This window comes from Numenius arquata, chromosome 9 (genome assembly GCF_964106895.1).
Source record: "Numenius arquata chromosome 9, bNumArq3.hap1.1, whole genome shotgun sequence".
In the NCBI taxonomy this organism is placed as follows: Eukaryota; Metazoa; Chordata; class Aves; order Charadriiformes; family Scolopacidae; genus Numenius; species Numenius arquata.
The window spans coordinates 6,788,580-6,803,199 of NC_133584.1; the positions used below are offsets into that span (position 1 = coordinate 6,788,580).

The 14,620-nt window shown below is 36.4% G+C and overlaps 1 protein-coding gene across 1 annotated transcript in view; it reads left to right on the top strand.

Annotated features, from left to right (window-relative positions):
• The window catches only part of SI (sucrase-isomaltase), a 49,946-nt gene that overhangs the window by 19,500 nt on the left and 15,826 nt on the right, over positions 1-14,620 (top strand). Inside the window, exons 19-33 of the mRNA XM_074153923.1 lie at positions 973-1,029; positions 1,656-1,780; positions 2,173-2,261; positions 4,960-5,009; positions 6,395-6,565; positions 7,502-7,651; positions 9,079-9,285; positions 10,113-10,267; positions 11,519-11,687; positions 12,573-12,669; positions 12,781-12,893; positions 12,978-13,103; positions 13,912-14,040; positions 14,140-14,247; positions 14,531-14,593. Coding sequence (XP_074010024.1) covers positions 973-1,029; positions 1,656-1,780; positions 2,173-2,261; positions 4,960-5,009; positions 6,395-6,565; positions 7,502-7,651; positions 9,079-9,285; positions 10,113-10,267; positions 11,519-11,687; positions 12,573-12,669; positions 12,781-12,893; positions 12,978-13,103; positions 13,912-14,040; positions 14,140-14,247; positions 14,531-14,593 — 1,809 coding nt within the window. The remainder of the gene's footprint in view (positions 1-972; positions 1,030-1,655; positions 1,781-2,172; positions 2,262-4,959; positions 5,010-6,394; positions 6,566-7,501; positions 7,652-9,078; positions 9,286-10,112; positions 10,268-11,518; positions 11,688-12,572; positions 12,670-12,780; positions 12,894-12,977; positions 13,104-13,911; positions 14,041-14,139; positions 14,248-14,530; positions 14,594-14,620) is intronic.

Below are 14,620 nucleotides of genomic sequence, written 5' to 3' on the forward strand. Positions count from 1 at the left end.
CACAAAAGTAGGCTCTGCCATTTCCCCAGAGACCTCAGAAATTTGCTTTGGTCCTATTCTACTTTGAATTCTTATGTCTTGACCAGACCTGTAAACTCTATTGGCAAAGCGACTGCAGAGGGCCTTGTTTATTAGCATTAACACGGTTCTATTTCTAGTGACAATGTGGGGTTTGCTAGAGACTTAGATTGTATTTATTTTTTTCTTGGGTACATCACATTACTGACTTATGGCTGTTGATGGATTCCTAACAAGCCTACGTTTTGCTTCTTTTTTTTTTTTTTCCCCTTCATTTATTGCTCCCAGTGATAGTGTTCACAGCATATTTTTATCACTGCCGAAATGGAAAATCTTCACTTTGTGCTATTAGATCCCACTCCTATTTTAAAGTCCTCTAGGGAGTCAGTCATCTGGTCTGATACTCCGATTCACCTCGACTTTGCATTATCTCTGCATTTCCTTCGGAATCAGTTTCTCTTGCTGCATTTCAGCTTGTCTGTGATGCAACAAGGAAATAAATAAATCATGGCTTATTCTGAGGCAGAATCTGATAAATAATAATGATTAATGCAAGTATGACATATGCCATGGAGAAACACAAAACATTTGTTAAATACATGAAATGAAAGCAAGAACCTGAAAGATGCCAGCCCAGAAAAATGTGAAAATTAAGATATAGAGATACTTGTGGATATGATCCCTGCATTTGAAGCGATTGTGACTTTGGGTTGCATACAATGAGCTGTCGCGTTGTGGAGCAGTGATTCAGTTGTCTCCCAGCAGCTTTGCAGAAATTATACTTGGATTGTTATCTTCCCTTGTGGACAACATCATAAAAACCATTGAAGAAAACAGCAAAGAGGAGAAGTATCAATTATTTCCTCAATGTAGACTTTAGTTTTATTGAAAAACTTAGTTTATTTGATTAAGTTGCCTTCAAATATGAAAGTAATTTTTTTGTTCACCTTTCAGGGTGTGGATGTAATTCAAGCATATATTCCTGATGCAGTATGGTATGAGTATGATACAGTAAGTAAATGCAGAGAATACTATGGGGAAATTTTCTAAATGGCTATGTGACAAAATAAGATTTTTGGCTCTGGTGACAGAGCCCTAAAGTAAAGCCATAGGAAGGAAACAGTGAGACAATGGATGAAGGGTAGTGGTGTAAGTGCCTGAATCAGCACCTCAAGAAAAAGGCACAGATGTGGAATATAGTCCAGGGGATGGGAAGACAGGTTGAGTGGAAACTTTAATGAAGACCATATTTGAAAGTAAATAAAAATATAATAATTCTAATTACAATACACAAGAGTCTGCAATTACCATTTACTACTCTCTTTTCTACAAATAAGTTTCTGCTGCTGTGATGATCCTTTTGATGAGTGAAAAAGGACTTTGTTCATGTCAGAGTCCCAGCAGGACTTCCAAAGGCAGGATGCCAAAACCAAATAGTGAGAGATGTTGATTTATAACATTAGATTATAGTGATATGCAGTTGTTTTATGTTTATGTGCCCATTGGCACATAGATATTTATATAACTTAAGCCTTTTCTAAAAGGGAGCATTAAGATGAAACTCAGGACTTAAAAAAAACATTTACAGCAGTGAGTAATACAATGTACCCATTCTCTTTTACAACCCTGTCAATTAGGGGGCAAAAATGTCAATGAGAAAACAATGGATCAGCATGTACCTACCAGCAGACAAAATGGGGCTCCATTTGAGAGGAGGCTATATTTACCCAACTCAACAACCAGCTAACACAACAGTTGCAAGGTATGCTTCAAAATCAAATGCTTTATGTTTGGGGTTTTTTTCCAAGACTGGACTGAGGACTTTCAGGTTGCAAATCCGTAGCAGCCCATTGAATTTGTCATTTTCACTTTGAAATATGGGAATAACTGTGAGCCACCCCTCACTTCCACAACTGTTTACAGTACAGGTTCTGTGATTAATTACAGGTTTATTAGCATGGCACTTTGTAAACTTGCTGTGTATTTTAATCTGTTTACATGAAAATGAAAGGCAACCAAGGGACTAATCTAAGGCAATTCTCCAAGTATGGCAACCTTGTTGAGTGTCACATTCTTAACGTGAACATCAAGGATGTATTTAGACTGTTTAGATGTTTGATACACATGTAAGATGGAAAGTCTCTCCTTCTACAGCCGCAAGAATCCCATGGGACTTATAATTGCCCTGGATGACAACAATATGGCTTCTGGAGACTTATTCTGGGATGACGGAGAATCTACAGGTGAGCAGTTATCAATAGTGAAATAAGTAGGATTAACAAAACATTAATATGTACAAGTTTCAATCTTCCTGCTGATTTCATGGAGCAAGTACCACACTATTAATACTTGATCGTTCCTTTTTCACCACTTGAAAGTGGAAAAGGGTAAGTGTTATTAATTTAGTTTTGGCTTGTTCAGTTTTCACTGTAGCCTTAAATATGGAAAGGTTTGGTGCATTAGCATGCTGACTGTTACACCATGCTGTCAAGACTGATATATATTCTGGTATATATCCAAATTAGTTTCAGCGGGTGCAAGAATGCACATAATTAGTATTCGACACTAAGAATCAGTAGAAAATGAAAAACTCGCACTGTTATTAACTCTCTGGAATTATTTAAATTGCTTGTGAAAACAGTAGAAATTTTGATAACTCCAAAGTACGGTGTTGGAGCCAAGGGTTTTTTTGCCATCTGGTTTCCGCAGCGTCCTGGTGCATAAGCACGCGAGTAAGTGTGTAGGGGCTTTATTTGTCATGTTGCCAACCTCGCCTTTAGTAAAGCTACTGGAGAACTTGTTTCCCCCTGGGACAGTCACTATGATTATGCCAAGGGCTGTCAACCCCGTCTCTTGTGATGCACTGGCATCGATACTACTTACCTCACCAGGATTTTTCTGTCAAACAATTTACAAAACACATACTTTTTTGTGTAATGTAAGTTTAAGGTCACAACTTCATTCAACAGAAGTAAAAAAATAAAAGAAACAGACAAACCTCTAATTTAAGGTTAAACCTGCTTTTGAATACATGCTGTCTAAGGAGAGCAGAGGTCACTCTAAAGCAATGGAAGAACTTTCCAAAAATTATATATTTTCCTCATTTTAGTTTTGAGGTGTAGGGAATTTTGAAAAATGAAGTATCTTGAACTGTGGGATTTCTGAGGATTTAGTTAGGCACCCTCTTTCCATTAAACTAAAAGGATTTGGGGTACTTAAATCGTTTAGGCTGCTTTTGCACCCTTTGTCCTTTATTACATACTTTTTAGAAGAGTCAGCAAGCAGTTCAAAGGGTTATTCTGAAATGATTTTTTTGAAGAACTTTTACAAAATACACAAGCTTGTATTAAAATGATTTAATGACTTGTATTTGACAGATTTTATTGTTTTATTTGCAATGAACCATAACATTCAGAGCTAATGACTTTGGTTTATGACATATGCCAGTTAATACTGTTGCATTTCAAATAGATCCAATATTCTCTAATTCATATCCTACTGTATCTATATACTGGTGCCAGTGGCAAAATTGTCAGAGCTTTCTTTAGCTACACTGGAATAAAGTCTAGGTTAGAAAATAGGAAAATCTGCAACAGTAAGAATGTACAGATGAGAATGAAGTTGGAGTAATATTACCATTGAGTTAAAAATAAATAGTGCTACCATATTATGTGCATTTTTAATTTATAATCCTGAAAATTAGGTCCACATCATGCAGACAGTGATTCACGGAGGTATTTCATACACGAGACATCTCACTATGTATGCATGTTTTCAGGAGATATTCTGGATATGGTAGAGATTTTCCCATGTGAATTAACCTCGCCACTGTCCATCCACAGGTGGTGTCTGAATGCCACAGGCAGCATTCTTAGCTCTGTCTTCTGATACACTTAACCACCTTCTTCTAGATACTTAGGCTGTCCAATTTTGCTGGCGTATCCTCCAGCTGCTAAAAGCTACCTTTATCCTTAGACACAATGTTTGTTTCACTTGCCTGGTGCTCTGACTAAATTTCCATGAAAGCAAGCAGCTCTTGGGGTTCAACATTGCATCCCCTTTTCCTAACTGCATAGCTACATTGCCCTTCTATGTTACGCATTTGACCCATAGAAGTCTCTTTTTCATTTTAACTATACCAATCATATCTCCTGGAAAAACTTTCAAGTCTCTACTACTTTTAAATTGTGAGAAAGTTTGGGATGCTTTTAAGAAATAGAGCTGTGATTTGGCTGATTATTGCTGCCATAAATAGGGAAGGCCTTGGGTGGTTACTGATATGACAGCTATATGTACTCCTTTGTCAAGGCCTAAAATAACAAAGCTATTATTGTACTCACTTCTGTTGAGAAACAAAACAATAAAACATCTTATGATGTTATTTCCTGCCCGAAACTTACAAGTTGGAACCTTTTCAGGGAAACTATTTACAATTTGCTTGAAATGACAGTATTTTTCTTTTTGTACGTGGAAAAAAATGCCAGATTGACTCAAGTTTTGTAATTCTTTGTCCTGGTGGTGTGTTATTTCCCTCCTCTCTTATGGCATGTATTGTTAATAGTATAGTCATTTTTGCATGAAAAGCATTTATTTAAGGTAGTTTAAAGGATTAACATTGAGCCATACATCTACTTTTAAGAGAAGTGAAGAAGGAATAACAGTCAAATTAAAAAATAGTACATTTTAGAAAGCTGATTTCAGTGCATTTTTGGAAAAAAATGGAAAATTAGTTCTCCTGGGAGGCTGTCCAAAGGAAATAAGGAAAAGAGAAATGTCAGTTCCTCTACAAAAGTTTAGTAAACATTTGAGTTGCTCAGAGCCACCTCTGAACGCAGTAATGATAATAATTAACAATTTATTGGTCTCTAGCAGTGGCACAGTCCTGCTTTCAAGGCCATTCCTTTCTGCACTACAAGTGTAACTTCTTTCTTTACATTTTAGGTACGGTTGAGAAGAAAGCCTACATTTACTACGAGTTTAAAGTTTCCAATGTAAGTATTTTATTTTAAACTACCTTATTTTCAGTTTCAGTTTTTATCAATAGTATCTTCAAAGGGCCTTTTTTCCTCCTCCTTATTCTCCTATGACATTCTCTGAGAAGCAAAATATTTGAGAAAGTCAAAGAGGAGTCATGTTCAAAATACTGTAATTTAACTGGGATGAAAATCTGCTATTTGTCTTTTCTTCTCCCAGTTAATATAAGTATCCAAAGAACTCCTATTTCCTTCCACATAACCAACTCAGCAGCAATATTTATTGAGCCAAAGAACTATAAAGCGTCAGTGGCAGTTAAAACAGAGAGTCAGAAAGGAGGTGAATGTAGTGTTTGTGATTCTCAAACTATTGGCAATTTGAAAAAGAGTCTCTGTACGCTATAAAAATATAGCTGAATGTTCCCAAAGAGAGTGAGGAAGCCCTACGCCTTGTCTGAACCTAAAGAATCTACTTCCTGACTAAGTTTTAGTTTTTAATTTTTTTTTAAACTGAAACTGCCTTGGCAGGGTTAATTTATTGCAGGGTGGAGTCCAGATAGTTTTCCTATTCAAAATTGACCGAAGTTATCATATCACAAGGTTTTCAGGCAGTAGGATCACATTTTTTTTGGTATAATAATAATATCTGATAAATGTATTCTTTCCCTTGCTGTGGTGAAACAGCAGGGCAACAACTGAGAGAGAATGCATAGAAGCCTGATAGTGGAAGCAAAGTAATAGAAGGTGGAAGCATGTGCATGAAATTTCTTTTAATCATACGTAATCATATAATCATTTCTAGGTAAGAAATCTCAGTTACTACTAGAGTTTGAAACTCTTTTAGCTGTAGTGACGTTGAATTAAAAATTAACATAAATTTTCACATGGATAATAACCAGGAAGTTATACACTGGCATATGTATGACAGCCATGGTACACTTCTGCTCTTTGGACTCTTTAATAATAACTAATGTAATTAAATAAGAACTGGTATCTTTATTTCAGGGAAACTGAAATTAGAAAACGGAATTATTATTATTTCAGGAAAACTGAAAACTGAAACATCTTCATTGTTAGATCCTGGTGAGACCACAGTCAAGTAGAAGTTAGCTGCCCTGTCACAGGCATATGCCAGCCTTTTCTAATGTCTAAAACAAGCAAAAAAGGAGTCTGAAACACAACTTTGAAGCATATTATACACATGGTAGAAAAGCATTATTGTGATAACAACAAGCAGAGTAATAATTAATAAATTGATTAATAATGCTATAAATAAATTAATATGTTAGGAAAAAGGCATTGGCTTACTTTACAGTATGAAGATCTAATTAGAAAAAAATTAAATCAGGAGGATTTTTGGCACTTTTTTTTTGTAAGAATGTGATCAATATATTATTTTCCAGAATGTTCTACAAATGAATGCTATAAACAGCAATTATGCTGATCCAAACAACTTGAAATTTGAAGAAATCAAGATATTGGGAGCATCCCAGGAAATAACGTCAGTTACTGTATCCCAGAACAATGTTGAGGAAAATTCTGCGCCTAACATCTCCTATAATCCTTTAGAAAAGGTAAAACAATAAATGTTTTGGAAAAATGAGAAGTAAACATCTTTGAAATTGCATCACCTTTATTTTATATATTGCAAAGGACAGCACTCAGTACAAACGTTTCAACAGAATACATCATGTATTTTATTACAGAACAAAAGTGCAATCACATTCAACTCAGCTGCACAGAAAGTACAAGAAAGTTTTGCTCTCGGACCCTCAGTGCAACAAAAAGTTTAGTTGTGCAGTTAATATAGCAACATTTAATTTCTAAGAGGAGGAATAGCTTTGTGATTTTGTTTGATGTTGGAGGAGGGTAACAAATATTTATGTTTTAGATGAGTATTTACGCATTGATTTATAAAACAAAATCAAGCATGCTGTTTAAACCTCTTTTATCACTTTATACAGGTTTTTTCACAGAATAAATATAGGAAAGCAGTAACAAAGTGCATTTATGTGCAAAGCAAGCAAAACATGCTGCTGCTGCTAGTGGGAAGCTTTCATGAAAGTGCTTTCCCACACTAAGGATAGTCGGGCATTGCTTTCAACTTGCATTGTACACCTTCTTTAGTTATTACTAGCACCTGAGCTACCTGTTATCTCAGTTACTGAATCAAAATGAAAATATTTTAACTTTTTCTTACCTCTTGCATTCATATTTCAAAACTAAGGAGCTGTGCCATTACCTTTATACCTGTTTGCTTCCAAGGAAGCTGTGGTATTGACTCAATTTTTTTAGATTCTTAATTTTTCAGATTTTGTCTGCAAGGATATCAGTTGCTTGGTATTTGTTATTTGAAAAAGTGAGACTATATGAAGTGTCACAGGGCAGGGTTTTTTGTGAGTTGTCACATAGCAAAATGTATTGCTCCTGAGGACTGGAATCTCTCCTCATTGAAGGAAAGGTGGATGTGATGTGGGATTTAATAACTATTTATTGTTCAATATTTATAGGTTGCTCATATAACAGGACTTCAGCTTGAACTGGGAAAATCTTACACAGTAAAATGGACTCAACAACCGAGTGTCAATGGAAGGTTTAATTGTTATCCCAGTCCCAATCCAACACAAGAAAAATGTGAACAACTTGGCTGCATCTGGGACGTAAGCAAAAATGATTTCTTTAAACTAATGAGACAAAATTTTCCAGAATCATAGCTTTCTTGTTATAGTTTACAGTGGAAAAAGTAGTCTGGCAGATTGTCAGATGTAAATAAAATGGGGGCACAGACAGCAGCAGGCCTGTACTAGCAGATTTTATTTACCTTACTAAAACTAAGGTAGTTGGCAAATGTGTAAGCTCTTCCAAAGTATACCAGAAATTAAGGAAAAATGTAGTATTTTGGAAAGTCTTCACAATGAGAACAGTCAGCCATTGGAATGCTCTCCCCAGGGAAGTCGTGAATTCCCCAACATTGGACACTTCTAAGATTCAGCTGGACAGGGTGCTGGGCCATCTTATCTAGACTGTGCTTTTGCCAACAAAGGTTGGACCAGATGATCCTTGAGGTCCCTTCCAGCCTGGTATTCTAGGATTCTAGGATTCTATGAAATGTAAATTTTACAGCTTGGACACATGTTCAAGGAACGAAGACCAAAATTCTCTGTTAGCTACTCTTCAACCAGCAACAGCTGAAGTGGCTGATGGACTGTCCTGATTTTGTTGCACTATTAGGAATACTTTCTGTAATTTGGGATATTTGGAAATGGCTTTTCATGTGAAATCAAACTCTGGTCCTGTTATGGACTGGAGATGTTTTGAACACTTGCTCAAACTGAAAGGCACTTTGAATTTGGTGACGACAGATGAATAAATATTTATTAGCAATTAAGATGTGCAGAGCAAGCATAGTTTCATTTGAACAACTAGGCAGGATTGATGGTAAGTATCCAGAGGTGGAAGGCTAATGCATTAACCTACATCAGCTCGTCTACCCTCAGAATACCTAGTTGGAGTGTTTATGTTCAACTGTAGCAGGAAACTGAAAGTAATTTTGATCTTGCTGTCAGGAGATCTTAGATAATTAGGATGTAATTCTCAGTGGATATTTTAAGGATAATTTGTGTGAATAAAGCCAATGGAAAGGTCTCATCTGATGTTGCCTGAATATCTAATGAGTTTTGGGCACATCCCCTTGTATGAGCCAGAAACTGGAGATCAATGGAATTAAAAGGGAGGAACGTTTAGGAATTTTAACAGGCCAAAATTAAGCCATGTTGTGGGATTGAGCTGAAAATCACAGATACAGGAGAATTAAATCCACCTTCATTTTGTGAGAATTCAGTTTCCTGACTAAACTATTTGAACAGCCTTCGCTGGATTGTTTGATTATATCTGGTTTAGCATAGAGATCAGTAGGCTCTGTATTACTTCTTTATTGTTTACTAGTTGCGTTAAGCTTTTCCTAAAAATCTACATTTTACAGCCATCTAATAAACATGGGAGTTTTGGATTTCATGCAAGTAACCAACAAAAAATACAGCAGGCCAGCGTAGCTCCCTAACCTGGAATTAATTTCTATTTGCAGCAGGTAACATCAAACGAGGATATTCCACCTTGCTATTATGGCTCTGACAACGCTTACTCTGTAGACAAAGTAGAATACACCTCGTCAGGTTTGACAGCCAACCTCACCTTAGACAGTGCCCGGACCAGAGCTAATGAGAATTTCACTACACCAATTAGTACACTATGCTTGGAGGTGAAATATCATCTCAACAACATGCTGCAATTTAAGGTAATGTCATTTCAGAGTTTCTATTAGTATGTAATGTCCCATTGTTAACAATAGTCTTATTTACAGAAATTATAAGGACTTTTATAGTCAATTTTATATTACACAGACAGTAGCACCCTTGCCTAAATATGTTTCTCCTTCTAATCAGTTAATAGTAATTGCTCTTAGCTCACATCTTTTTTTTTTTTTTTGTCCTGTAATTCTGTGCTTGATTTTACAATGAAATTATACGAATCAAAGGTATAATGTCGATGTATATGTATAATGTCAACCAGAAACTCTGGAACTAAAGATGTTTTATTAGTATACAGGTAAATTTGTCTATAAGTGTTATCATGACTGCACAGGCTTTTTTTGTGTTGTTCTACTTCTATTCTAAAATTTGTAATACATTATTGTTTAGACTGATTTATTACCGTTCATTTAATAATATTGAAATGTGTGATGCTTTAAAATGGTCAAGCATCAAAAACTAACTTCTGTCAGTTTTCAGAATACAGAAAACTTTAAAAAAAATATCTTAAAGTTGGCTAAAATATTAATCAGAAAGGTATTTACCATGCTTATATATATACACACCTATATTTTAAGTATAGATATATACTTTAAATTCATCATTCCTGATCCGAAATAAATCCTTAAGGTTTTGGGGTGTTTTTTTTTCCTGCAAGTCAAATACAGAATTGGTTAAAGAGTACATCTTGAAAGAAAACACTCAGCAAGTGATTTCAACAATTTTCTGTATTCATTTTAGTTCAGATTTCTATCACTGTCGGTAAGATTTCAAACAACTCATTCATTGAGATGAATTGATTTTTACTTCATAGATTTATGATTATCAAAATGCACGATACGAGGTTCCAGTACCACTAAATCTCCCGAGCTCCCCAACGAACACAGACAAGGAAAGACTCTATGAAGTATCCATTCAGAAAAAACCATTTGGTATACAGGTGCGGCGCAAAAGCACAGGAACAGTCATGTAAGCTATCATAATTTTATTTTATTTCACTTGGTTTTGTTAGCACTTCTCAAGCCAAACCATTTTCTTGTGTACTGCTTTTTAAATACCTCAAGACTTTTGTATCCTTCCCATGAAATGGCTCTGTCTGCCAAATGCCAGGTGCTGCTTCGCCATTGCATTGTATGAGAGCACTGACCAGGGGGAGGATGGAGGAGGTGCTCTGGCCAATATCTTATTTTTTCTTGTCATTATCTAATGTTTTTCCCCTGTCACTTCGTAGTCTGACACTTGCTAAAAGTCCTTCTACAACATGTTGAAGTCCAGAACATAGACATCTCCAAAAGCTGTTTCTTATGTAATTCTCAAGTCTCTGGGATGCATAAAAATTTTCTACACTTCCTAAAATTTTCCTTAGGTAACCACAGTGTTGATCATTAAGGACTGATCATTTGGTTTAATTTTGGGGAATGCCTAGGAAAAAATATGGAAGAAATTAGTGTATCAACTAGCTTGCAAATGGATTTTGGTAACATAACCGCTAATAAGTCTCACAGGAGCTTCATTTTTTTCCTTGATTAAGGTTAAGTCAGAGCTAGAAAACAGAGAAAAATTATCTTAGCACTTGTGTGTGTTATGTTTTTTTATTAAAAAACCACTATTTTGTCATTTTTTAAAGTACTCAAAACTTAATTGCAAGCTGAGTTGCTTTTTGACAACCAGAGTAATCATTCAAACTGCAATTCGGCCTCCTGTAATGATGTAATTCTTTGGCAGAGCACCATCGGGTTGCAGTTTGATTTCCAACTGTAAAGATGCTGATTTACAACAAATGAGACCTATGAATTCAGTTTCAGTGTAATCTGCACAAAAAGTCCAGTGAACTGTAAAAAGCACCTTATTTACTATATTCCATGTGGCACCAAGGATCAGTCTGGGAGGAAAATATGATCACTCTCTCTTGAAACCCATTTTCTCACTAAATTGCCAAAATATGATGCAACTTGCCGTATATGATGCCTGTGCATAATATATCCCTCTCTGAGGACTCTATGGGGACAGAGGAATTTGTGTCTCTAGACTGTGCATCAAATTCTTAGACATCCCCATTTCACGTCTTAAGTTTTCTGAATAACTGTAACAGTTTTATTCCAACTTTACTGAAGGTTGAGATTTTCAGAGAAAAAGAGTAGCCTAAAAAAAGTGTCTGCCAGCCAAACACAACACTGAAGACGCTATATTCTTGTTTTTGTTTTCCTCTTTCCATTTTAGCTGGGATTCGCAACTACCCACCTTCACGTTCAGCGACATGTTCATTCAGATTTCTACCCGCTTAGCATCCCAGTATATATATGGATTTGGAGAAACTGAGCACACCATGTTTCGACGTAACATGAGCTGGCACACCTGGGGAATGTTCACAAGGGACCAGGCCCCTACTGTAAGTAGAAGCAAATGTGGCTTTTGGACCAATGAGCCAAATGTGCAAAGGTGTTCAGCAAGACTTTAAAGTCCAGTGGATGTTTGCTGGTACTGGACACACCTATTGGCTTTGGTCATATATATTATATATTTATCGTGGCTTATAATTTGGATGAGTGTCTCAATGGCAATGATCTTCTCTAAACCTGTTCTTTGCAACAAGCAAGACCAATGTTTGGAGCTCAGGTCTTGAGTCAGATATCAGAAGACAACAAACGGCTTAGAAACAACAGCACGTTCCTCCATTTTTTTTTAATTCTTCTCAGCTAATTATGATGAAAGCCAGATAAGAGTCAGGACCACCCCTACTACTGTGGGGTTAAATTTGTACTTACAGAGGTAAACCAGAAATCTTATGTCTATGTGTGTGCTTGTGTAATTTCCTATGAGAAAGCACAAAGTTTGCAATTTGCAGGGCATGACCAACGAAACAGTGGTGGTTAATTATAGCTCTAATTTCCAGTTCAGGTTTCAATATATTTCGGAGTAAATGAAACATAACAGAATGTCACCAGCATCTCCTGATCATATAGACACCTTTTTGAAAAGAAGGGAAAGTTTTGTTCTGAGGAACCACTTTCTCATTAACACGTTTTAAAGGCAGTAATACTTTTGCTTTCCTCCCTGTTTGGTCAGTCTGAACAAGACAAACTCAAACTGTGAAGTTGAGAGTGATCTTCTGTAGATACATTTTGTATTGATGTAGGGTGTAAGTATATATTTTTGGAGTTTATTTGCTGTATGTTTGACAGTTTTATGTCTGATCTTTTATTAAATTTATTAATAAATGTAAGTAAGTGAATGCTTATGATGTTGCCCCAGTAAAATGTATTTTACTTTGCAGTACAAGCTGAATTCCTATGGTTACCAGCCATTTTACATGGCTCTGGAAGAAGATGGCAATGCCCATGGAGTTCTCTTGCTTAACAGCAATGCAATGGGTAAGAAAATCTTCACTTTACTTTCTAAATGTGTTTTGTTTTTATGGTCAGTGTTTTGCAATGGTGGCTAATCGAGGCATCTTTTTCTCATTTTACTTCTTCCACTTCCAGATGTGACGTTCCAGCCAACCCCTGCCTTGACATACCGCACCACTGGAGGAATTCTTGACTTCTACATGGTTTTGGGTCCAACGCCAGAGCTTGTTGTTCAGGAGTACACTGCAGTAGGATTCTTACTCTGTTACTAACTAATATTGGGCTTTGTTTGGTTTCACCTACTCATCACAAATATCCATTCTTATTTTTAGCTGATTGGACGACCAGTCATGCCACCCTACTGGTCTTTGGGATTCCAGTTGTGCCGCTATGGATACAGGAATGACTCAGAAGTTGCCCAGCTGGTGGAGGACATGAAGGCAGCTGGGATTCCCTATGTACGCTGGTAGCAGTTAGCATTTGAGCTCAAGCCTGAACTTCTGACTTCAGTGTATTAACTAAGACCATTTAAACACAAAATCAAAAACAAACCAAAAAAACCCACCACCATGGTAGAGTAGAGCAGACTATGTTTTATGCCAGAGCTGAATATCTCTGCACACTCTGGGCCATGTTAAACGCAGGCTTTAGGGTGCTTTATTTTCCTTATCATTCATACCAAATGAGCACCGAGATGCCTTAGTCAGTCATGTGCTCTCGTCGTGATGGCTTGAAGGAGAGGTGATCAACAAGAAAAAGAGCAGGAAAGAAAATGAAGCAGCATCTTTTCAGTGGTATATTGCCCTGTGTAAAGTCAGCTGTGAGTTGGCACAGGTTGTTGGGAAAGTTGAGTAGCACATAGATCTAAAAAAATTATACTGTAAAACTAATGTGACTTCATTTTAAATGTAATTAACATTACCGTTTCAATGCAGAACCACTGTTTCCACTGTTTCCTTATAGATATGGTAACAGATGGGCAGTTTCTGTGTACATTCACATATGTATAAATCCAGGACTTTCTTGTCTATCATGTACTAATTTCCACCCTCAGACTAGATGCAGTATTGAAAGGTTTATTTTGTATTGGACTTGTTAACAGGTTATGTAATATCCATTTAATAGCTTTACCTTAAATTTACAACTACTTCCAATTTTACAGTTCAAAAGTTCAGTAGTTTACTTATTTTAGCAGATTTTCAATAAATATGTATTTGGGAAAAAAGGAAAAATTTGTTTTACATTAATTGTTTTTGTGAACTGCAGGATGTCCAATATGTAGATATTGACCACATGGAAAGGCAACTGGACTTCACCATTGGCACACGCTTTGCTGGGTTACCTGCTCTAGTTAACAGAATAAAAGGAGAAGGAATGAGATTTATCATTATCCTGGTCAGTTTTGAATGCTGCTTTTAAATTCCAATATATCATTGCAGTATGCAGCATATATACAACAGCATTTCTAAACTTGGGTAAATGTGTTTATTGTAGGATCCATCCATCTCTGGAAATGAAACCAATTATCCTACCTTCTCAAGAGGTGTGCAGGACGACGTCTTCATAAAATGGCCCAATACCAATGACATCATCTATTCCAAGGTACTGTTCTTAAAAAGCTGATGACAGCAGAGGCACTGTGTATCCAAGCGAACAACATGTCAGCCTAGACTTCAGTGCTAGCCATAGGGGGAAACTCTGCTAATGGTATATTCATGCCTGGCTGTAAATGACACATTGAATAAATGCTATAAACTGAATTGTCTTTAGTTTCTATTGTCTTTCACATAGGTATCGGGGAAGAATGGTTATATCTGTCTGTTGCTGATGCTCAGTTTATATTCAATGTGGTTTGATTATTTTAAAATTTCCTTTGTCCTATTAGGTCTGGCCATTTCTTCCCAATGTACAAGTCAATGAGTCACTGCCTGAGCAAACCCAAATACAGGTAAATGCTGATACGCTTTGGTTATGG